At 46.8% G+C, this 25,629-nt stretch overlaps 1 protein-coding gene and 1 pseudogene across 2 annotated transcripts; one reads left to right on the top strand and one right to left on the bottom strand.

Annotated features, from left to right (window-relative positions):
• Positions 1–9,350: 9,350 nt before the first annotated feature.
• Positions 9,351–25,167, bottom strand: TXNDC15 (thioredoxin domain containing 15). 2 transcript variants are annotated; one of them, XM_066272504.1, is made up of 5 exons: positions 24,970–25,167; positions 16,367–16,851; positions 14,058–14,221; positions 11,911–12,041; positions 9,351–9,760 (listed from the first exon to the last, which is right to left on the bottom strand). In XM_066272504.1, the coding sequence occupies exons 1-5, from the start codon at positions 25,034–25,036 to the stop codon at positions 9,564–9,566; spliced, it is 1,044 nt and encodes a 347-aa protein (XP_066128601.1). In that variant the 5' UTR covers positions 25,037–25,167; the 3' UTR covers positions 9,351–9,563. The 2 variants fall into 2 exon arrangements, with proteins under 2 accessions (XP_066128601.1, XP_066128602.1); XM_066272505.1 differs by having other exon boundaries at positions 16,367–16,845.
• LOC136337110 (small nucleolar RNA SNORA5) lies at positions 18,542–18,692 on the top strand (annotated as a pseudogene).
• Positions 25,168–25,629: the final 462 nt, after the last annotated feature.

Genomic DNA, 25,629 nt, shown 5'->3' with positions numbered 1-25,629 from the left:
TGGAGTTTTTGTAACAAGTCCCGCCCTATCAGGGGGTAGGGGCATTCTGACATGACCAAGAATGAATGGGTGACCATTTCTTTCCCTAGATTGACTGTCTGCTGGGTGGTCCATGGATAGTATGCAGTTTTTTGGGGGTTTTTTTTGCATTTTTCTGAAGCTGGAAACAGGGAGAGACAGTCAGACAGACTCCCGCATGCGCCTGACCGGGATCCACCTGGCACGCCCACCATGGGGGGACGCTCTGCCCACCAGGGGGCGATGCTCTGCCCATCCTGGGCGTCGCCATGCCGCGAACAGAGCCACTCTAGCACCTGAGGCAGAGGCCACAGAGCCATCCCCAGTGCCCGGGCCATCTTTGCTCCAATGAAGCCTTGGCTGCGGGAGGGGAAGAGAGAGACAGAGAGGAAGGCGCAGCAGAGGGGTGGAGAAGCAAATGGGCGCTTCTCCTGTGTGCCCTGGCCGGGAATCGAACCTGGGTCCTCCGCACGCTAGGCCGATGCTCTACCGCTGAGCCAACCGGCCAGGGCTAGTATGCAGTTTTTCCAGTGGCCCCTTGTATTGGAGTTTTGTGAGTGGTGATGGGTCCGAGAGGCTTAGTTAAGATGGAGTGTGGCCTGACCAGGTGGTGGCGCAGTGGATAGAGTGTCAGACTGGGATGCGGAGCAAGGACCCAGGTTCAAGACCCCGAGGTTGCCAGCTTGAGCATGGGCTCATCTGGTTTGAGCAAAGCTCACCAGTTTGGACCCAAGGTCACTGGCTTGAGCAAGGGGTTACTCGGTCTGCTTGTAGCCCCATGGTCAAGGCACATATGAGAAAGCAATCAATGAACTAAGGTGTCACAACGAAAAACTAATGATTGATGCTTCTCATCTCCGTTCCTGTTTGTCCCTATCTACTCCTCACTCTCTCTGTCTCTGTAAAAAAAAAAAAAGACAGAATGTGTTGCTCCAGTGTCTGTTAGAAAATCCACAGTTTCTCCCCCTATTACTACTGTTACCATAGGCTCCCAGGGGTTCAGTGAAAAGGAGCCTTGCCCTGGCCGGTTGGCTCAATGGTAGAGCATCGGCCTGGCATGCAGAAGTCCCGAGTTCGATTCCTGGCCAGGGCACACAGGAGAAGCGCCCATCTGCTTCTCCACCCCTCCCCCTCTCCTTCCTCTCTGTCTCTCTCTTCCCTTCCCGCAGCCAAGGCTCCATTGGAGCAAAGATGGCCCAGGCATTGGGATGGCGCCTTGGCCTCTGCCCCAGGCGCTAGAGTGGCTCTGGTAGCAACAGAGCAACACCCCGGAGGGGCAGAGCATCGCCCCCTGGTGGGCAGAGCGTTGCCCCCTGGTGGGCGTGCCGGGTGGACCCCCGTCGGGCGCATGCGGGAGTCTGTCTGACTGTCTCTCCCCGTTTCCAGCTTCAGAAAAATACAAAAGAAAACATAATAAGAAAAGGAGCCTTGGCCCCTTGTAATTTTGGATATTTACTTTTCCAATGCCCTTCCTCCTTACAGAATGCACAGATTCTCCCCTGGCTGAGTCCCCATCCTTCCTCTTGAGTTTCTTTTTTCCCTTCTTTCTTTATTTTGCTCCCCTGGGGGCCCTTTTTCCTTGAAAGAGTTTACAACTTGGAGTGCTGCTACTACTACTTTAGTTATCCTTTTGTCCTGTTTTCCCTCAATTGTGTCTCTATTATTAAAAACTTTTAGAGCTATTGCAGTTAACTGGGACTTGTTTATGCCTTTGAACCCTTCTAGTCTTTGGAGATTCTTTTTAATACCTGAGGCTGACTGCATCCCGAAAGCCAAATTAATAATTGTTTTCAGTGGCATCTGGGTCTATGGGGGTACACGCCTGGTATGCTTCACAAAGGCATTCAAAAAATGCTGCAGGGGATTCCTGTGGATCTTGAATAATTTCAGAAACTTTCGAAAGGTTTGTGGGCTTTCAGGCTGCAGCTTTTAGCCCTATAAGAGATACCCATGAAGAGCATCCAACGAGGCTTTCCCCTCCTGGGAGTTGTGACTCCACTGTGGTCTAAAGGAGGGGAAAGCTACCTCGATGCAGTCCCTATTTTCCTCCAGTGATCCCCTTCCTGGCCCCAGGACTGCCTTTTTACCTTCCTGCCTAATTCTGTCCTATCTTCCAAAGTGAAGAGGGTATTTAAAAGTTGCTGGCAGTCCTCCCAGGTAGGTCGGTGAGTTTGTAGGACAGTTTCTATGAGCCCTATTAGAGCCTGAGGCTTCTCCGAGAACGGAAGATTTTGGCCTTTCCAATTATACAGATCACTGGTGGAGAATGGGACATACACAAGGAAGGGCCATTCCTCAGGGTCGGGATCAGTTCCTGAAGGGGGTGCTTCTCTGAGTGGCAAGATAGGATCCCTTCTCTGCCCATACTCAGATCCACTCCAGGTGTGGGGGGGCATGTATAGTGGAAGTTATAGCCTCCTCTTGTAGCTGCTGTGTGGGCTCAGGGGCTCTAACTTGGGGGTTATAGGGGGTGGCAGCTCAGTTTCCTCAGGAGGCTCTGAGAGGAGAGGAGGTCTGGGGCTTTCCTTGTATTCCCTTTTTGTTTTAGACTTAAGTCTGGTCAGACTAGGAAGACGTCGCACTCTCTCTGTATTGAGCATGCTTTCAGCCACTGTGGTGGACACATTGTTAAATTTAGCCATTGATCAATGTAGGGGAACTGGTCAGGGTAGCCTGGATCCCCAGTCGTGATATTCCAGACTGCCCTGACTACTTGGGGATAAAAAGTCCTGGCCCGTGGCCATCCAACCCTAAATGTGGGCCATTCTGATTCACAGAGAGTGCAAAATCTTCTTTTTGACCATTTAATTCCTCGGTTGTCTCCTTAGGCTTCTTTAAAGAGCTTTAGGAGACAGCCTAAGGGGTCTTTTGTGTACTTGGCCCTCCTCCCCTATTTAATGTCTTGTGCACCAATCTGCAAAATTGAAACTATCCAGGAGAATGCAAGAATCAGCACAACAGTAAAAGGCAAGAAAGAGAAGACAGATAAGAACTAGCACCCAGAATAAAGGATGTTTAACTATAGAAGTGTCAATCATCACACAAGAGCAGAGGCAGGGGCCAACAGAAAAGGACAATTTCTTCTGAAGAAAAGTCAGAGTGCCCTGAAGCCAGAGGTCTTGGATCCAAGAAAAGAGATCTAGTGGGTCTGAGGAAGGAGGCCCATACCAAGAAATGTCACAATAAATTTCTCAGACAAACAGAATCTATAGTACAATTTACCATTTACATTCACTCTTGACTTTTAGGCACAGTTCAATAGACAAGGGAAGGGGCTGCCCTGTCAGGAGCCTCTCAGGTGCTCACCTGACCGGGTAAACTCAGGTGCAGGCACCAGAGATCCCTATTCACACATCAGTCACTCAGGGGTTTTCAGACAGAAGCAATAAGAGCAAAGAACAAGATCTCAACATGGACAGACAGCACAAGGGAGTCCCAGGAAGCCTGAGGCAGGACTTAATTCTCTGTCAATGTCTTGGCCCTGGAGAGCCCATTGCGTGAGTATGATCGTGTCCGATCCTCTGCCACAATAGTTTCAAATTGACTAGTCCAAAACAGAAAGTCAGAAGTAAAGTGAGCAAAAGCTTTACTTTACTCGCCTCCGGAGGTCAGAATCTGTACTCCTTGATTTTTGCCGAATCTTGGGGCTGGGGGACTCTGCCGAGAAGTTGTCTGAGACCCACAGGATAACTGGAGCCCTGGAACGTCTCAGGGGGCGCCTCTCCTAGAGATCCAGCGGGGTCAGGCAACCTCCTGGAGAGGCCACCCGGTCCGGTGTCTCAACCCGGTGACATAGAACACCGGTATCTCACTGGGGCCTCCAGATGTTATAAAGTAATCCTGCGAGTTACATAGAAACACCAAGATAGGTTATAGAAGAAATTTTTTTTGTGTGTGTATTTTTCTGAAACTGGAAACGGGGAGAGACAGTCAGACAGACTCCCGCATGCGCCCGACCGGGATCCACCCAGCACGCCCACCAGGGGCGACGCTCTGCCCACCAGGGGGCGATGCTCTGCCCCTCCAGGGCGTCGCTCTGCCGTGACCAGAGCCACTCTAGCGCCTGGGGCAGAGGCCACAGAGCCATCCCTAGTGCCCGGGCCATCTTTGCTCCAATGGAGCCTTAGCTGCGGGAGGGGAAGAGAGAGACAGAGAGGAAGGAGGGGGGGGTGGAGAAGCAAATGGGCGCTTCTCCTATGTGCCCTGGCTGGGAATCGAACCCAGGTCCCCCACACACCAGGCCGACGCTCTACCGCTGAGCCAACCGGCCAGGGCTAGAAGAAATTTTAGAAGGAGCTTTATTAATAAGCTGGCGACATGCACGGGGCATAATCCCAAATCATGCAGTCTGGTTCACAGTTCTGAGGCTGCCTTTATAGGAAAAATCACATACTAGTTGGGGAAAAGGGAGGGGGAGCATGGTACAAAAGTCATTTACTAACAAGCTGATTCTGTTTTTGCTGTCTTGTTACAATGTTTATTTATAGGATCGATCAAAAGGAAAAAAACAGCCTGACCAGGTGGTGGCGCAGTGGATAGAGCACCGGACTGGGATGCGGAAGGACCCAGGTTCGAGACCCCGAGGTCGCCAGCTTGAGCGCGGGCTCATCTGGCTTGAGCAAAGAGCTCACCAGCTTAGACCCAAGGTCGCTGGCTCCAGCAGGGGGTTACTTCTGCTGAAGGCCCGCGGTCAAGGCACATGTGAGAAATCAATGAACAACTAAGAAGTTGCAACGCGCAATGAGAAACTGATAATTGATGCTTCTCATTTCTCTCCATTCCTGTCTGTCTGTCCCTGTCTATCTCTGCCTCTGTAAAAAAGAAAAAAAAAAAAAGGAAAAAAAATTCCTACACACTAAGACCATAAGACAACACAGTAGTGATGAATGTTTTACATACCTGACAAAGACATTCCCAAACCCTCTAGGATTTACAACCTATTCCTGTCGCCACAATAGCGGGAAATGTTTAGTTTAGGATAAGGAGAGAAGCTAAATGAAGTTACTTTTGCTAAGAGTGTTGGGGTTAGCTTATTAGAAAGTTGAAAGCTAGTCCCCGCTTGCTTAGTTTACAAGTTTTGTACATACAAAGAATTTCAAAATGATTTAGAGAGCATATAAAAAGTTACAGAATACAGATTTTTCATACAAGGAAGGGGGTGGGGGCTCATGATCCCTTTGTCTAGATGTATACATCACTCATCACTCTTATGACTCCAGGATGGGAGGGTGATTCAGGATTAGGGTAGGAATTTTTAAATTAAGGTATGTAAACATTGTTTCCTAAAGGCTTTTTTTTTTTTTTTTTTTTTTAATACAGAAACAGAGAGTCAGAGAGAGGGATAGACAGGGACGGACAGACAGGAATGGAGAGATGAGAAGTATCAATCATTAGTTTTTTGTTGCACATTGCAACACCTTAATTGTTCATTGATTGCCTTCTCATATGTGCCTTGACTGCGCCTTCAGCAGACTGAGTAACCCTTGCTCGAGCCAGTGACCTTGGGCTCAAGCTGGTGAGCTTTTGCTCAAACCAGATGAGCCCTCGCTCAAGCTGGCGACCTCAGGGTCTCAAACCTGGGTCTTCCACATCCCAGTCCAACACTCTATCCACTGCGTCACTGCCCGGTCAGGCCCTAAAGGCTTTTAAGAAAAGAAAAGAAAGAGGAAGGGGCTTTTAGATAGGTTTGATCTTCCTTGCTCTGTCTAGCAAATAGTCAGTCCTTCCAGAGAACTATAGGAACTAGTTAAGCTATGACTAGTTGACTTTTGCCCCTGTAAGCTCTTCTTCTTTTTCTTTTTTTTTTTTTTTTTGTCTTCCTCAAAAAGGAGGGGTAAAGGGGCCTGACTCTTCCTTTAAAATATTAATTTAACAATTTTACAATTCCTTGGCATCTTATCACAGGGGCATTGGGCCTGGAACACTTCCTCACAAATAAAGAGCCCACAGTCTGTGCCAGGCTTATCACTGTGTATAGGAATATCCTTCCCTGGCATGTGTGTCAGTGGTCTGGGGCATGCTCCCAGCTTTCAGTATTTCAGACTCTGAGGGGAAGGAGTCCTGTTGGAGCACAAGAGGGTAGGCAGTTGGCTGCTGGGGACTCAGTTAGCCATGAGGGACTGACACATACTATTGGAACTTGTCTTGCTCTGTGTCTTTCTATATAAAAACTGTGCTCCATCCAGTCCTTTCCCTGAACACCAGTGCTCCCCGCATGACTCTCTACTCTTGAATCTCCCCTCAAAGGAACAGCCTAGTTCCACATGTAGCTTGTTGGTCATCCTGGGAGTCTTCCACAGCCCCAAACTAGATAGAGTAAGGACTCATAAAAGGCAGCATGACAATCCTTGTATCTTTAACGGAGTAACTCCCACTCTGAGAATCTGCCCCAAAGAAATGAGACTACATACAACCATAAATTCAGCAAAAGAAGACAGGTTAGGTAACCACTGCTTAATCTACTCAGAGGCCTATTATATAGCCATGGTTAAGATAACTTTTAGCAACAGTGAAATGCCATTTTTAAAGGAAAAATAAAAACCACAAAGTGTTCAATTATAGCTACATTATGACTACAGCTATGGGAAACAACAGAAAGACTAAAGGGAAACATACTATAATCACTGAGGCTGTGGCCTAGAGGTGGGGCATCACATATACCCATAGGTCTGAAGCTCAGTCCCAACACTAGAAGCTGCATGACCAAGAGCAATTTTTTTTTTTTTTTTGTATTTTTCTGAAGCTGGAAACGGGGAGAGACAGTCAGACAGACTCCCGCATGCGCCCCACCGGGATCCACCCGGCACACCCACCAGGGGGCCACGCTCTGCCCACCAGGGGGCAATGCTCTGCCCCTCCGGGGCCTCGCTCTGCCGCGACCAGGGCCACTCTAGCGCCTGGGGCAGAGGCCAAGGAGCCATCCCCAGCGCCCGGGCCATCTTTGCTCCAATGGAGCCTTGGCTGCGGGAGGGGAAGAGCGAGACAGAGAGGAAGGAGGGGAATGGGTGGAGAAGCAAATGGGCGCTTCTCCTATGTGCCCTGGCTGGGAATCGAACCCGGGTCCCCTGCACGCCAGGCCGACGCTCTACCGCTGAGCCAACTGTCCAGGGCCACCAAGAGCAATTTATCTGGGGCCTCGTTTTCTCTTCTGTAAAATGAGGATACTAAATAGTAATGCCACTCTTAGAGGGCTATTGTACAGATAAATGAAACTATATGTAAAACACTTAAAACAGTGCTTGGCGCGCGCACACAGTAACATTCAAGTGTTGGTTTTTATAAGAGTTGGAATTACTAGAGGTTATTTTTCCCCTATATTTTAAGTACAGATACATATGAAAGTTCAAACTCCAGCTTCATCAACTTACTATGTGTATGTCCTGGGCAAGTTGTTTAACCTTTTTGTGCTCATTTGTAAAGTAGATCTAATAAAAGTACTGTTCTGAGCCACCGTCCCCTCGGGCTGGTGACTACCCCAGCCATAGCTATCCACAACATCATACACTTAAATTCCCATTGAATATCACCCTGACAAAACTCATTGAAGGTTCTACTTCCATAAATTTTAAGGTGCCTTATGAAATGAACTACTTTCTAAAACAGAAACAATCAGTATAAAAGTAACTTATCATCATGTAATTTGCTGTCATTTGAATTTAGGAACACTTTTAGAAACAGCTTTTCAAAAAGTCTGTATAAATTATGCCTGTTTTCTACATGTGTCCTAAAACTAGACTGGAATCAAGTTGTGGGCAAGAAGAGTGTTTTATATTTCTTTTGGCTCTCACTATACCACAGTGCTTTTTTTTTTCATTATTATTTTAGCGAGAGAGAGATGGAGGAGAGTGAGAAGCATCAACTCCTAGCTGCTTCACTTTAGTTCATTGATTGCTTCTTGTACGTGCAAAGGGGCTCAAGCCAGAAACGTTGGGCTTCAAGCCAGTGACCTTTGGGCTCAAGCCAGCGACCTTGGGATCATGTCAGTGATCCTGCACTCAAGCCAGCAACTTCAGATTTCAAACCGGGGACCTCAGCGTTCAGGGTCTATACTCTATCCACTACACCATTACCAGTCAGGTACTAACATTTTAAGGTTCGAAAAATGCATGCTGATAACTATGACTAAAATTAGTTATGCTTTGGCACAACTGATAAGCTTCATTTATGATAACACTTCTTTCTAACATTTGCCTTACCCAGAAAAAAACTTTTTTTTTTTTTTTTCTGAAGTGAGAAGTAGGGGGCAGCAGACAGACAGACTCCTGCATGCACTGGACCAGGATCCACCCAGCATGCCCACCAGGGGGTGATGCTCTGCCCCTCTAGGGCACTGCTCTGTCGCCATGGAGTCATCCTCAGCGCCCAGGACTACTTTGCTCCAATGGAGCCTTGGCTCTGGGAGGGGAAGAGAGAGATAGAAAGGAGAGGGGGAAGGGTGGAGAAGCAGATGGGCGCTTCTCCTGTGTGCCCTGGCCAGGAATCGAACCCGGGACTTCCACACACCGGACTAACGCTCCACCCCTGAGCCAACTGGCCAGGGCTCAGAAAAAACTTCTTAAACCACTTCATGTTCTTTCAGTGAAATTTGAGGTCACAGCCTGACCAGGCAGTGGCATAATGAATGGATAGAGTGTCAAACTGGGACGCAGAGGATCCAGGTTCAAAACCCCAGGTCACCGGCTTGAGCATGGGCTTATCTGGTTTGAACAAGGCTCACCAGCTTGAGCCCAAGGTCGCTAGCTTGAGCAAGGGGTCCCTCCCTCTACTGTAGCCCTGCAGTCAAGGCATATATGAGAAAGTAATCAATGAACAACTAAGGTGACACAATGAAGAATTGATGCTTCTCATCTCTCTCCCTTCCTGTCTGTCTGTCCCTGCCTGTCCCTGTCTCTGTCACACACACACACACACACAAAAATTAAAGGTCACAAACAACAGGGTATTTGACTTATTTTCCCATCATTTGCTACTTGAAAGGTCACATTTATCAATTCTGGTTTATTCTTCCCATAACAATGCTTTACTGCTTAAAGTCTGAGAAACTACAAATAAACAAAAAAGTAACCTTCTTAGATATAAGGAAACAAGAGTTTTCTAGAACTAATCTGAAAGTCCTATTTCTGCCTTCTACCTAGTAAGCAGATTGTTATTGTCCTCATTATTCCACCAGAACACATCCCACTTCAAACTGGATTACTCCCTTAATCTACTGGATTCTGTTCAAGTAGTAAAAATAAGAATGGTGGATTCTATTGAATATTTTTGCATTTGCTTACTGCAATAAAAGTTAAAACACCAGTGTATGTTTTTTACACATTAAACCGTTCAACAAATACATGATTCTTCTTTTAATTTTATTTTTTTCATGAGTTTCTCCTTTTTTTTCGTTCAATCCCTCCACCCCTCCCTCACTCAGTACTCCCCCAAACGCATGATTCTTTGAAGCTGTAAGTCAACTCTTCACTGGAGAAAAGGTATGAAGCTGCAGTATTAATTTCTGAAATGAAGCATTGAGATTCCTCCTTCCAGCTTCCTTCAGTCCATCCCTACTCCACATGTTCCTGCTCTTGTCCTGGAATTAGCCACCGAATGTTCTCAGTTCGAATGGTAGCATACATAATAAAACTAATTAAAAAGAATAAGGAAAATACAAGCAACCAGTCCACATTTTTTATCAAAGTGCTGGGAAGAGGGCCAATTTGGTCGGCTTGAGTTACTACCACATTTTTCTTTGCTTCTATACCTGCAAGAGAAATCAATTGTTTCAGATCACATAGAAAACACAGCCTCAACCTGGAAACACTGAGGTTGCCGGTTCAAAACCCTGGGCTTGCCTGGTCAAGGCACATATGGGAGTTGATGCTTCCTGCTCCTCCCCTCTTCTCTCTCTCTCTCTCTCTAGTGAATAAAATCTTAAAAAAAAAAAGAAAGAAAGAAAACACAGCCACTACGTATCTTTTGGAAGTATTTTACAAGGTATGTAAAATGACATGCAGTCTTAAACGCCACTGCTGACATATCTGGGATGGGTTTCACTTGCCCAGGTGTACCCTGCACTTGCCTTTCTCCTCACCATATCAAGGGCACAGGACTACCTGCAGCTGCTCCAAGCTAAAACACTAGCATTTCTGTGAGCTCATCAGGGTATTGTGAGTTGTCTTTTGTTTTCTTTTTTAAGTTTTTAAAAATACTTATTGATTTTGAAAAAGAGAGAGAGTAATGGTGAGAGAGAAAAACATTGATTTGTTTTTCCACTTAATGCATTCATTAGTTGATTCTTGTATGTTCCCTCACCAGGGATTGAACCCTCAACCTGGTATATCGGGATGACACTCTTACCCAACTGAGCTACTTGACAGGAGTCTTCTGTTCTCTTTCGAGACCAAAGTTCAACAGGTAACTAGTAAAGCTACTCTCAGGAGTCTACAGGAAGTTTTCACAGGTTACGTAATAATAAATTCAAAATGCTTTTAAATAAATTTACTAAAAGAACTGTTAGCACAAATAACAATTGGGATCAGTGATTACAAATTTCATTTGTATCCTAGGTTTTCTTAGAGCATTGTGAAAAATAGAAACCTCTCCATATCAATCTGAATTACAAGACCCAAAATCACTAACCGCCTGGTAACAAGCCTTCTTCTCCTGTGAGGTCACACTTGGTTTTTTGTTCTTTAGTGTTAGAAATAAATACATGCGGCCCTGGCCAGTTGGTTCAGTCCGGTGTGGATGTTCCAGGATTTGATTCCCACTCAGGGCACACAGGAGAAGCGACCATCTGCTTCTCCACACTCCCCCCTTTCTTCTCCTCCCACAGCCAAGGCTCCACTGGAGCGAGTTGGCCCATGCGCTGAGGATGGCACCATAGCCTCACCCCAGGCACTAAAATGGCTCTGCTTGCAACAGAGGAATGCCCCAGATGGGCAGAGCATCACCCCCTTGTGGGCATGCCAGGTGGATCCCTGTTGGGCACGTGTGGGAGTCTGTCTCTCTACCTCCCCGCTTCTCACTTAAAAAAAAATACAAAAAGAAAAAGAAGTACATGCAACTTAATGTACATGGAAAGTATGTTATAATTTGTATTTATTATAATTTGTATTCTACTTCAGGAAGAAGGTGTGCTCATTATTGAGGTGTTAAAGCTTTTGAAGAATAGACTTTGCCAATGAAGGAAATTTCTTCAATATACAGTGCTCAAACTTTGTAAAAAAGAAGGCCGTCTGCTTTGGCAAATATTAAGGAATTAAAATAGCATCTACAAGTGAATTTGATAAATGGAACACTATACAGCAACAAAAAACAACCAGCACATGCAACAGTGTAGATGAATCCCACAGATACAATGGTGAGTGAAATAAGCCAGACACAAACAATCCATACTTCTTCCCCATTAATATAAAGTTCAGAAATAGGTTACACTAGTCCATGCTGTTAGGAGTCAAACTGGTGGGGCGGGGCAGGGCAGGGCAGGGCAGGAGCAGCGGTGCTGAGAGAGGCTGGTAGTGTTCTCCATCTGTTTCTGAACACTGGTTACCCAAGGTGTCACTTTGTGAAAATGCATCACTTATGCATATTTTTGTGTAAATATTACATTCAAATGAAAAAAATTATTTAAAAAGGTATCTACAGGTGTATGGTATGTGAATTCTATCTCAATAAAGCTGTCCTTTAAAAAAAAAGGTATTTTTAATCTATTAAAATTAGCCTGTTCATGTTATGCTTGCTACCGATTGGGAGACATTTAACAGGCGAATAACAGTTCATGAGAAGAGAAGTTTTACATCTCCAAGCAATCTTGAATCCTTCACGTAAGGATGACAGCAGATGGGAACCCACAGAAGGCACAAAACCCCAGCAACAAAATCTCTTCTACAGCGCATTATTTCTACATACCTGTCTGGTTGAAAATGAAGATTTTCAGGGTTTCCAGTGTTCGGTCTGTATGATTAAACCTAGCCATTGGTTTAGCTCCTTGAAATAACAAGATGTTCGGAACAGCTACAGTGCCAAATCTGGTAGAAAGGCTACAAGGAAAAGTAAAAAAACCTGAATTAGCGTGGGCTTTCTCACACAATTAGCATATGAGAATGGATGGCAACAAATAAAACGGTCTATTCTGGGTGGAAGTTTCTGATATTCAAACTCTATAGACTTGCAGTTGCTTCTGACCTTCTTCTTTATGGGTCCTGGCTGGAGGCATTTTGGTTCTGCTGAGATGTGTTCTATTACAATATGAACGACACATGACCCGGTTATTCCACTTTATAAGTTCCTAACTGCTATATCAGAACTTTCTAACCCATGGACAAAGCACACTGTCGTTTTACATTTCAAACTCTCCAGAATGCCCACATCCATCCCTCATAAAAAATTCAACTTATGCTAAACATTTTTTTTGGTAGGTTGGAACAAAGAAATTGATGATCTAACAAACACACCTGGAAGTTCACAATTAGGGCAGGATGACTGAGAAGTAATATGAACCAGAGCGATTTTGTTTCACCTTTACATAATGCAGAGTGGTGGTATGAGCTCCAAGTCAACACACCCTGGGTTCAAGCCTCAGGTCTGCCACTGAACCAAGTAGTCTGTGGAATCGGCAGATTACTTAACATCTTTTTTTTTTTTCAAGAGAGAGAGAGAGAGGCAGACAGACAGGAAGGGAGAGAGATGAGAAGTATCAGCTCATATTTGGGACCTCAGCATCTCAGGTCAACGCTCTATCTACTGCGCAACCACTGATCAGGCTAAATTACTTAAGCTCTGTAAGCCTCAATTTCCCCCATCAATTTTTTCTCTTAGGCCAGTCCTTCCTGAAGCCCCTGTGAGAATGACTGATTTGTTGGGAAATTTCTTTCTTCATAAACAGTCTCAAGTGAACACTTGCAGTTACCTTACCCACACCAAAATTCACTGGAGCACAAATTAATCAAGTGTTATTCAACTTCAGTTTTATCACCAACTTGACCATCATGCAGACTTCCCAAATTCACTCACACAACACTGTGTGGCCTGCTAAGGGGCGTCTGATTTAGAGAATGAGGGGCACATACAGTTTATAATCCAGGCACAGCTGTAGCACTTAGTGAACAAAGTTCACAGTAACATCTTATTGCACATTTAAAAAAGATAAAAGCCCACACAATATAAAAGAAATATAAAACAAGGGTAAATGTCATTTTAAAGAGCTAAGTTAATTCATTAATTTGTTGAATGTCCACTTAAGAATACTATGCAAAAATAAATGTAAGAAAGAGGGAAAGGCCTGACCAAGGCGGTGGTGCAGTGGATGGAGCATCAGACTGGGATGCGGAGGACCCAGGTTCGAGACCCCAAGGTCGCCAGCTTGAGCACGGACTCATCTGGTTTGAGCAAGGCTCACCAGCTTGGACCCAAGGTCGCTGGCTCCAGCAAGGGGTTACTCAGTTTGCTGAAGGCCCATGGTCAAGGCACATATGAGAAAGCAATCAATGAACAACTAAGAAACTGCACGAAGAATTGATGTTTCTCATCTCTCTCCCTTCCTGTCTGTCTGTCCCTGTCTGTCCCTCTCTCTGACTCTCCCTGTCTCTGCCACCAAAAAAAAAAAAAAGAAGGAACGGAAGAGTAAAAAACAAAGAAAGAAATTCGAAGTAGACACAGAACAGGGATCCAAGAGTTAGGCTGTCAGGCCTAAACTGCAGGTGAAAGTCACAAGGGAAGATCCTACTTGTGATCTGATTTTGCTAATTCTTTCTGGCCAGGATCCGAGAAAGTCCTCTGGCCCCTCCCCTGCCATGAGGCTGCCATCTTTAAATTCCACCACAGAGAAGAGTCCTCCTTCCTCAAAAGGGGCCTCCAGAAAAGGAGCCGTCAGCTTCGTCAGTCAGCTGACACTCTTCATGACCCTCCTCATTCGCACCTGCCTTTCCCTTCCTTCAAGCCCTAAAGCTCACACTACCTCCACTGCTTTCCACTTAACTAGTTACTGCCTCCAAATGACTGTCACCATCATCCCAAAGGATGAGAAGAAAACCCAAAACCCAATCAACGGAAAATACCTGCTATGCTGAGATGCATCCAGGGCCAAGAAATTAAGAGCTGGAAACGCCCGGGGCAGAGAATTAAAATGAGGGGCCAAACTGGCAGAAAATCGGCACCAAGGTGTGTAAAACAGGACTAGTGTGCAGTCACTCCCATTGGGGTTTAGAAAATCCATAAGGTCCTGCAGTAAAAGGAACAAGTGTTAAAGTCAGCGGTACGTTTTTCTGGACGGACACCGAATAGGAAACACTGCTGACTCCAGGGAAAGGAGGTGGGGCAGGGGTGGGAGGTAGACTGTAGTGTATCCCCTTAAACCCTTTTGGATGTTGAACCATAGGCATCCCTCAGTCAGCAGAAAAGTTACTATCAAATAACAAGTTATAAACTTTCCTCTAAGCTGTCTTAATATTACTATAAAGCAATTTTAATAGTTTTCATAATTTATTCATTCAAATACTAGGTATTCACAGGGTATAGGCCACTTCACAACCTTTGATTGTGTGTCTCTCACAACCTAATGGCATTATTAGAGAACTGTGACCTGAGGTCCAAACTATCATCTTAGTTGACCCAAGTCTGTACTAAGCAGATCAATATATTTTTCCAAAGGTTAGTCAAGTCAAAAGTGCATCATTCCTGCCACCACCCTAGCTCAGCCTACTTAAACTGCTCTCTCCTGGTCACGTGTATGACACTCATAAGACAAGTCCCACAGAGTTAAGGCATAGTTTTTACCAGACACTGAGGAGACAGTGTGAGGCGAGCACTGACCCTGTACTTTGAGGGGCTCAGCATACCATACGTGCCCTCATTTAGAAGCAGCAGCCTTGGCCAGTTGGCTCAGTGGTAGAGCGTCAGTTAAGCACGTGGATGTCCTGGGTTCAAAACCTAGTCAAGGCACACAGGAGAAGCAACCATCTGCTCCTCTACTCCTCCCTCTCCCCCTTCTCTCTCTCTCTCCCCCTCCCACAGCCATGGCTCAGTTAGTTCCAGCCTATCAGCCCCAGGCACAGAGGATGGCTCCGAGAAGCCTCCACCTCAGGCGCTAAAAATAGCTCAGTTGCAATCATGGCCCTAGATGGGCAGAGCATCAGCCCCAGATGGGGGTTGCAAGTGGATCCTGGTCAGGGCACATGCGAGAGTCTGTTTATCTCCTCTTCTTTCACTTGGAAAACAGAAAAAAAAGCAATTGCAGCTTTCAGAGCTCTGACTTCTCTGAATTCATGCTGCTATCTGACAACTATCCTACAGAAAGCTATCAGTCTGTATCCTACTATCCTCTTTGGAATCACTGCTTATCCAACTAGAAACATGGCTGGGTTTGGGACAATTGTCTCAGTAGTCATTCAAGAGTAAACACTCTTATGAAGAAAAAATTTTTCTTCAATATATCATACTTCCCAGGGGTATTACTAATCAAACAATGCTAAATTACAATTTTAGTAATTCAGATTTTTTAGAATTTATTGATTGATTTTAGAAAGAGAAAAGGGAAGGAAAAGACAGAAACATCGATCTGTTCCTGTATGTGCCCTGACCCCGGATCAAACTGGCAACCTTTGAATAGCGGGATGATGCTCTAACCAACCAAGCTATCCGGCCAGGGCAGATTATTTTTATAATTCAGATTTTTTAAGTGGCTTCTGTTATGATTCTGATGCCCACTAGAATTTTTACCTTGAGGCTTGGGGATGAGGCTCTCCCAAGAATGACTAGGACGAAGTTTCCCAAAAAGCACGGCCCTGGCCGGTTGGCTCAATGGTAGAGCGTTGGCCTGGCGTGCAAGGGGTCCTGGGTTCGATTCCCAGCCAGGGCACACAGGAGAAGCGCCCATCTGCTTCTCCACCCCTCCCCCTCTCCTTCCTCTCTGTCTCTCTCTTCCCCTCCCGCAGCCAAGGCTCCATTGGAGCAAAGATGGCCCGGGCACTGGGGATGGCTCCTCGGCCTCTGCCCCAGGCGCTGAAGTGGCTCTGGTCGCAACAGAGCTACGCCCCAGAGGGGCAGAGCATCGCCCCCTGGTGGGCAGAGCGTGGCCCCCTGGTGGGCGTGCCGGGTGGATCCCGGTGGGGCGCATGCGGGAGTCTGACTGTCTCTCCCCGTTTCCAGCTTCAGAAAAATACAATAAACAAACAAACAAACAAAAAGCACAATGGAACTAGTTATATCTCCTTTCCTACAAACATCACAGAGAGCCAAGTCCATTCTCATTCATGCAGCCACTATATTACTTACAATACGATCAAGATTACCACCCTCCATTTCAAAGTTGATAGAATCTTGAATCATAAAATCAATGTGCTGAAAAGCAAAAATCATTTTTTCTTACCTGTGACATATTTAAAATTTTCAGGGTGAAATTTTCTATTCCAGTGACGTTTCTTTCCTCGCAGCTGACCTTGGGAGACTTCTGGCTGTCAGTGTGATTGGAGTCCTCAGTGGGGGCCGGGTCAGCTTCCACCACTTCTGGCTCCATGTACTCCTCCTCTTCCCTATCCGGGAGGCTGACTCCAGCACCCTCCAGGGAAAAGAGGCTCTTCCGGAGGTCACACCGTGAGTCCTCATTCCCTCCAGCCTCGCAGGTGCCACCGCTGGGCTCTGAGTTCAGTTTGTCCTCGGCTTCCCCAGGAATCACAGATACCATCACCATGTGGTCGCCTTCGGTGTCCAGCCCCAGCACTGCATCGGCCTCTGCTGCTGACCCTGTGCCCATTGGGCCATGTGAAGGCTTCTCTTCACCCACGTGCATGGACCCCGCCTGGAGCCGAGGTGCAGACTGCTCCCCTGACCATAAGTGACCACTTCCCTCTGCAACTACAACATGCCAGCATGTTCACAGTCATACCTGACTTCCAAATAAATGACCCCCAAAGAATTATTACAGTTCTCCTTAAGTATGACATTTTTCCCTAAGGGAAAAAAGGCTGTCTTTCCCATTAAACTATCAGAGGGCTCTCCACCATTCTCCAGGTCACGGAGAAAGCTCAAGGAGGTAGTTGATTAATGAATGCCAAATAAATAAGTAAACAAATATGATACATAGCTTCAAGCAAAATCCACTGCTTGCCATGTGAATTATAAACAAAAAAATTCCAGTGCGGACATTCCATTGATAAAATATAATACAAACATTTTAACAGTTTCAGTCATTTGACGAAAATATCTAAGGAAGTAATGATGGCTTTATGGAAGAATCTACTATGGCAAAGCATCGTTGCACATGTAACAGTTCTGTGAGATGGGCAGGACAAAGGTTATCACCCCCACTTAACAGATGACCAACAGAGGCAGCAGACAGCTTCGGCATAATGCCCATTGGCACACTGAGCAGGCAATGAAGCCTGGCCTAGGAGCACCTGCAGTGCAGGAGCAACAGCAGGGAGAAAAGGAGAGCCTCTAGCTTGGGCTTCGGCAAAATGCTGCTAAGGGCAGAGTCCTGGGAAGTCTTGAATGTCCACTTAGCAATCTCCACTCACCTCTGTAACAAATCCTCCTGCTCTCCAGCTCTCATTAACCCAACAACAGCTGCCAGACTCTGTGCCAAGCAATGACTAGGGGAAACAAATGAGCCCAACTGCACTCACGCAAGCTCACCATGTGGCTAGGGAGCCACCAGCTGGGTAATGAACTCTGCCAACACCACCAGCATGTCATCAGATTATGAATGACCAACTAGCTTCAGAGCTGGGGGGGCCTGGGAGCAGGATTCCTAAGGTACACACATTCATATACGGTCGTGGTCTTAGAGAACATTCCCATAGAGATCGGTGGCCTCATTTGGCAATTCAAAAACATTCTGCTTCTGGCTAAGATGGAGTAACAGGGACCAGATTTACCCTCCCTCTTAAAGCAACCCAAAGACAGTCAAATACATGAAACAACTGTTTCAGAAGACTAGTTATCAGGCAATGAAGAACAGAGATGTCTGAGAAACAGGAAATGTGAGGAGAGCCCGGCAATAGATCTAGCTTACTGCCTGAGGAGTTCTTTCTCACTGTGGCCCGGGGCAGGGGAACAGTCAGAGCCCAGTGGACTCAGAGAGTTGAGGAAATGGAGCTGAGGGTCGGAGACCAAGGCAGCTAGAGTTAGCAGAAGAGAATACCGGAGATGGGAGAGCAGCAGAGCACAGACTCCAGAGATCTGCAGAGGGGCCCTTCCGGCACATGCATGTGACTAAACTACCCAAAGCCAGGGAAAGAACCACCCAAAAGTATCAGAGGCAACAGTACCCAACACTTGCACAGCTGGGAATTGTACCTGCACTCACCAGCTAGACTGGAAAACCTCATATTTCATGGCACACTGGGCAGAGTACACAAAAGGGACTTGCCCCAGTAATGGGGCACAATTAACCCTGGAGAAAGTACATACAGCTTTGCTCCCATCTAGCAAACCTTTTAAAAGCAAGGATCAAATTCTTTTCAGCAATTTAATTTTCAGAGGCTGACCTTAACTGTACCTCAGAACAAACTTCAGGAACATTTATAGGAATACTAAAATATCCAGCACTCAAGGTAAAATTCATGTCTGGCATCAGAGACCTCCAGGAGCAAAAAGAAGGAAAATATCCAGATGGCTGCTACAGCAAGCTCCACCGCTCATGGGCTCTGGGTTCCTGCCCTGGGACCTGGGGATAAGTTTAGCTGTGGACATGGAGAAAAAAAAAAGAAGGAAAATATGACCCATAATGAGAATAATGAACCAATTGAAACTGATCTAGAGCTTGCACAAGTGTCAGAATTATTAGACAAGGATATTAAAACAGTAATTGTTAAATGTATGACATGAGTTCAAAAAGTAAAAAAAAAAGTAGATATAAAGACATACAAAAATTTTTTGAAAAGATTTTATTTATTGATTCTAGAGAGAGGAGACACAGAGGGGAAGGAGTAGAAAACATCAACTCATAGTTGCTTCTCATATGTGCCTTGACTGGGCAAGCCTGGGGTTTTGAACTAGCAACCTCAACATTCCACATCGACACTTTATCCACTGCACTACTGAAGATCAGGCGATAAAATAATTTTTAGCTTGGCTGGTGGTGGTGCACTGAGGTCCCAGGTTCAAAACTCCAAGGTCACCAGCTTGAGTGTGGGCTCATTTGGCTTGAGCACAGGTTCACCAGCTTGAATGTAGATTTGCCGGCTTGAGTGTGAGATCACAGACATGATTCCCCATGGTTTCTGGCTTGAGCCCAAAGGTCACTGGCTTGAGCAAGGGGTCATTGGCTCGGCTGGAGCCCCCTAGTCAAGGAATATATGAGAAGCAATCAGTGAACAACTAAGGTGCCGCAACTATGAGTTGATGCTCTCCCTTCCCACCTGTCGTTCTCTCTCTTTCTGTCTCTCAAAATAAATAAATAAATCAGGGCACAAATTAGAATCTGGTTCTCTTTGATTCACCCGCGTGCAAAAAATGAATAGATGTCCCCCACAGAAAATCAAAAGGGAGTCTAAGTGATGCAGAAAGCTGGTATTTTAAGTTCAGGAGTGTAGTTTTTCCCTCCGATGAAGATATTGAAGTAGATAGTAGATTAGGAAAAAAAATTCATACTGCCTCAGGTACCACTGTTTTCATTTAGTTATTGAGGAGAAAGAAACCACTGAATTTGTTCCACATTAAGCTACATATGAATTACCATTAGAGAGCCACTGAATCATCCCATGGTAATGCATCTTCTAAAAGACATTGCTTCTTTACCTAAACAAGCTGATTGTAGCTTGACCTATATATAAAGTGAAAATTATTGCAATTATTGCATTACTGGCAGCAAGGAAGATGTCTGGAGAACAAAGGTGGGGGCACCACGCTGCCTCTGCCCGAAGCCCTAGCCTCACTCAGCTCCTTCACACTGTCCATTGTTTTTTCAGAAGGTTCTCTACCAGCAGCAGGTTTTTCCACACTGGCTTCTGTGGCAGGGGAGCCAAATGTGGGAGGACCGAAAACAGCCAGGATTTGGAGGGGCAGCAACCCATACTTTCCCCAGGAAATACTCAGTGTGTGCACCTAACAAGTGGAGAAAATACTATTGAAATGCAGAAATTCACAGGGCTACCATGCAGACTTTTTTTTTTTTTAAGATTTTATTTGTTGGCTTTTAGGGAAAGGAGAGGAGAGATAGACCAAGAGGGGGGCGAAGCTGGAAGCATCAACTCATAGTATTTGCTTCCTGTATGTGCCTTGACCAGGCAAGTCTGGGGTTTTGAACTGGTGACCTCAGTGTTCCAGGTTGATGCTTTATCCACTGCACCACCAAAGGCTACCTTGCAGATTAAATGAGAAAAGATGTGTATGGTCCCTGGCATATAGTAGGACTCCATAAATGGCTGCAGTGATGCTAGTAGTGATGATGATGATAATATGACCAATGTTTATAATTCAAAGAGATGGACAGCACCATCACTAAGTTCTATTAAGTCCTCTGCTAAATACATTCTGGACCAATCCACTTCTCCCATCCCCACCACACCCCTCAACCCAGGCCACAGCCACCTCTCACCTGGACAATTGCGATAGTCCCCTAACTGGTCTCTGTGGTTGGCCCTCTATCTGCCCTCTCCAGGCCCTGCTCCCCACAGCAACCCAAGTGGAACTGACAGTTAAAAATAAATCTAAGCCTGACCTGTGGCAGTGCAGTGGATAAAGTGTCAACCTGGAACACTGAGGTTGCTGGTTCAAAACCCTGGGTTTGCCTGGTCAAGGCACATATGGGAGTTGATGCTTCCTGCTCCTCCCTCCTCCTCTCTCTCTCTCTCTCTCTCTCTCGCTCTCGCTCTCGCTCTCCTCTCTCAAAAATGAATAAATAAATTAAAAAAATATATAAATCTAATGTTACAACCCTCCCTAAAATCCACTCAAAGGCTTCCCCCTGACCTGTGAATGAGTCTGTACTCTGTAGCATAAACACCAGGCCCCTCGTGATGTGGCTTCTGTCCACACTCCCAACTGGTGCCACCAGGCATTTCTGGTCCCTGATCATTCATGCTCTCCTCCACCTTCCTTGGAGCTGTCCTGGCTGTTTTTCTGTGGGGAAAGCCCTCTGCCCACTCTTCTTGTGGTTAATCCAACATATCCCTCAGATCTCACCCTAAACTTCACCAGTATGAGTTGAACTTCACCCTCTCTGACCCTCAGACCTGAAGGACTTCCCATTAATGGCCCTGGAACACCCTCGAAGTATTTTCCACTCTTGTAATTTACTTGTTTGTAGTCATTTAATGCCTGTCTTCCCCATCAGACAGGAGGACAGGCCTGTTTCTCTGTCTGGCTCTGTACCCTCAGTGTCCAACACAGTGTATGGCATATGACGTATGTATGCTCCGTAACAGTCTGCTGATTGTCTGGTGAGGATGGACATGGGTGTGCCGAAGCCAGGAGTTACTGCCAGTCCCTTGACAGCGGCACAGCACTGCCACCTCTGGTTGCTAATCTGTCAGTGGTGTCCTCCGAGGAAAAAAGCTTTGGAATTGGTTGGGGAGCTGTGTGAAAAATGTTGGGGGATTGGGAACTACAAATTGATAGTCAAAAAATGGTCCTGGAAATGTAAAGCACAGCATAGGAATATAGTCAATAATATTGTCAGAACTATGGACAGTGCCAGGTGAGCACGTGATATATCAGGGAACCACTTTGTAAAGTAACCACTAGGCTGTACACCTGAAACTAATATAAAATAATTGAATGTAAACTGTAATTGAAAAGTAAATTAGCCCTGGTAGGTGGCTCAGTGGATAAAGCATTGTCCCGGCATGCCGAGGTCACAGGTTTGATCCCTATCAGGGCATGTACGAGAAGCAATCAATGAGTGCACAACTAAATGGAACCACATAAAACAATGAATTGATACCTCTCTCTCTCCCCCTTCTTCTCTCTCTCTTTTTTTCTCTCTCAAATCAATGGAAAAATTTTCTAAAATAAATAATAAAATAAAATGTAAAATTCTTGTATTTTTCAGTCACCTTGAAAAGAAACCAGCTGGTAAAGGTCCCTGGGTCCTCACCCCAGTCATGGCCTGGCCATGATGACTCACCCTCTGGCTGTTGTTATCCTCAGGTCTACATGAATATGACCTGACTGCTAAGTAGACTCCCTGAACGAAACAATAAATCAACCACCTGAATCAGCCAAGAAACAGAAAGTACATTCAACCAGGGCAATTCCAGGAGAGCTTAATAAAGGGACCAGCAACCTGTAGGCTGGATGTGGAAAAAACAAAAACAATGGTAAAGAACTCCAGTGCCAGGCTTGACCAGGAGGTGGCGCAGTGGATAGAGTGTCGGTCTGGGACGCCGAGGACCCAGGTTCGAGGCACCAAGGTCGCCAGCTTGAGCGCAGGCTCATCTGGTTTGAGCAAAGCTCACCAGCTTCAGTCCAGGATTGTTGGCTTGAGCAAGGGGTCACTCAGTCTGCTGAAGCCCTCCCCTCCCTGCCCCCCCCACCCCCGCCAAGGCACATATGAGAAAGCAATCAGTGAATAACTAAGGTGCCGCAACGAAGAATTGATGCTTCTCATCTCTCTCCCTTCCTGTCTATCTGTCCCTCTCTCTGTCTCTGTCACAAAAAACAAACAAACAAAACAACAACAACAACGAAACTCCAGCGCCAGAAATAGAGGTTGGCAATCCAGTTACCACTCATAGGTCTTAAGAAGCCAGAGGCAGAGACCTGACCAGGTGGTGGTGCAGTGGATAGAGCGTTGGTCTGGGATGCGGTGGACCCAGGTTTGAGACCCAAGGTCACCAGCTTGAGTGCGGGCTCATCTGGCTTGAGCAAGGCTCACCTCAAGGAAGGGGTTACTTGGTCCGCTGAAGGCCCACGGTCAAGGCACATATGAGAGAGCAATCAATGAACAACTAATGTGTTGCAATGAAAAACTGATGATTGATGCTTCTCATCTCTCTCCATTCTTGTCTGTCCCTATCTGTCTCTCTAAAAAAAAATTTTTTTTTAAATTAAAAAAAAAAAGCCAGAGGCAGAAACAATCCCAGAACCTTGAAACAATGAGGACAGCCCTGCCTGGGTAGGACTAGTGAACCTTCCCATGGTAATGCTGTGTAACTCAGTTGGCTGGAACACTGTCACAATAGGCCAAAGTTGTGTGTTTGATCCCCAGTTAGGGCACATACAGGACCTAATGAATGCGTAAATCAGTGGAACAACAAATTGATGTTTCTCTCCCCTTTCCTCTCTAAAATCAATAAATAGAAAAAACTTTTAAATTATCTAATCCTTCAAAAAACAAAACAGCCTGACCAGGCGGTGGCGCAGAGGATAGAGCGTTGGACTGGGAAGCCAAGGACCCAGGTTCGAGACCCCAAGGTTGCCAGCTTGAGCACGGGCTCATCTGGCTCGAGCAAAAAGCTCACCAGCTTGGACCCAAGGTCACTGGCTGGAGCAAGGAGTTACTCAGTCTGCTGAAGGCCCGCGGTCATGGCACATATGAGAAAGCAATCAATGAAGAACTAAGGTGTCCCAACGAAAAACTGATAACTGATGCTTCTCATCTCTCTCTGTTCCTGTTTGTCTGTCCCTATCTATCCCTCTATCTGATTCTCTCTCTCTCTGTCCCTGAAAACAAAACAAAACAGTGAGGACAGACTTCCAGAAGCTGTGACTTTCAGTGGAAGGAAACAGCCAACCTGTGATAACCCCTGAAGAAGGGCGCTAAGAGAATCAATACCCGACCTCTCCCTTTCTTCATTCTGACCCAAAGGAAGCCAGAAGGCAGGAGAGACTGTTGTGTTATTCCACACAGGGCAGCCACTAAGGGTACAGAGCTTGATGCACAAGGCAGAAGATACCCAGCACACGCTTCCCTCTCTCTGAGGCTGGGAGTTAAGTGTAGTGACAGAAGGTAGATTAAAAATTAGAAATTTGACTGTGAAATCAGGCAGACCTGGGCTTGATTCTTGGTTCAACTGGCTATTTGATAGCAAATGTCTTACTGATGCTGAGTCTCACCTTACTTGTCTATAAAAAGGTAACAATAACAACATCTACTTCATAGCATTTAAAGATTAAATAAGATGTTTGTAGAGCACTAAGCACAGCACCAGGCACATCATGAGTGCTTTCATTAACTGTAATTACTGTACCGAACTATCCCTCAGTCTTCTCCCTGCTCAGTAACCCCGCTGCCCTGCCTCGACCAGGACAGCCAGGGAAAGAAAAGACCTGTTCTGAATGACAAGCAAGACCAAAGGGTGTGCACTGTACCAGGGCTGCGAGGAATGGGGTGGAGGAGCAATGGGAGGAAGGCTCCGCTCCTAGACCCAGCCAGGCCTCCAGGGCGGCTACCCTCTCCACCCGAGAGGCCCTGCAAGCACGCCCTCGCCCTGGCAAGCCACGGGTTACCCTGTGGGGGTCCCTTGTGTTTCTGATATCTGTCCTTCGCACAGGCACCAGAGCAAGAGCGGTCTTCTTAAGAAAGTGGTCGAGCAGGGTACAAAGTAAAGCGTGGCCTCTGTCATTTCCCAAAAGTGCCAACTCGGGCAGAGTACCTGGCCAGCCCGAGCCCAGCGTCCCCACCTGTTAACTGGAGATACAACGAAACCTGGCTCCCCGGGTCGGTGGGAGGGCTGAGAAAAGGAAGGAAAGCGCTACGCACAGTTCCTGGCTCCCGATAAGGGCAGCACAAATGCCGGCTACTCGTTATAACTGTCATTAACAAGAGCCTCGGGAAGCGCTACTGCACGGTCATTCCCTGCTGACAGTAGCCAGCCGAGGGGGCCTGCCTGAACGCGGCCCAGCCACAGCCCGTCCCCCGCTCCACCGCGGAGCCAGCGCGGGAAGAGCCGGCGACGGGCGAGGCGAGACGCGCGTTGCGGGCCTCCGCGCAGGTCAGACCGTCGCCCAGGCGGACCCCCACTTGGCCCCGGCATTTCGCACACCGCCGCCTGCCACCCCCCAGCCACCGTCCCAGCCGGTACTCACCCTCCTGGCCGCGGGCGGGAGGCCCCAGCACCCACAGCAGGACCTGCCACCAACCGAGGAGCCTCATTGCGCGGGGCGGCGGCCGGGACCACTACCCTGGCCGAAGAGCAACCGGCACACGGCGACGCGAGTCGAGCTCTCAACCGGAGGAAGCCCAGGGCCAGCCCAGAGCGAGAGCGCAGGCGCGGGCCCATACCGCCATCTTGGAAGCTGGCAACCGCTGCGTGCGCCATCTTGGTGCCGGGCGGCTTGTCTGAGGGTGGATCAGGGCCCTTGAGAAGTCAAGCACAGGACACTTCCGGTCATCTCGAACTTTCTGATCCCCAAATCCTGGGTGGCGGGGGCGGGGTTCCGGCAGAGATCCATGGCCCTCTTTCTTCACGGGCCGGTGAGGCGGGCCTGGCTGCCAGCTGCACACACTGCACCCACCAGTGTTTTATTCTTAGGCCAGGATGGCCCAAAGGCCTCCTTGCAGTGTCCCTTCCAGATGAAAGTCTTCGAAACTCCTGCCCTACCGTGCTACCCTAGCTTAGGTTGCAGGATTAAAGACAGGATACCCAGTAAATTTGAATTTCACAGAAATAACGATTAGGTTTTTACTGTAAGAGACATACCAAAATTCAGATGTAACTGAGTGTCCTGTAATTTATTTGCTGCATC

The sequence above is a fragment of the Saccopteryx bilineata genome, chromosome 4, assembly GCF_036850765.1.
Source record: "Saccopteryx bilineata isolate mSacBil1 chromosome 4, mSacBil1_pri_phased_curated, whole genome shotgun sequence".
Lineage (NCBI taxonomy): Eukaryota > Metazoa > Chordata > Mammalia > Chiroptera > Emballonuridae > Saccopteryx > Saccopteryx bilineata.
Note: the sequence above shows the minus strand (reverse complement) of the source record. Positions and strands in the feature narration are given on the sequence as shown.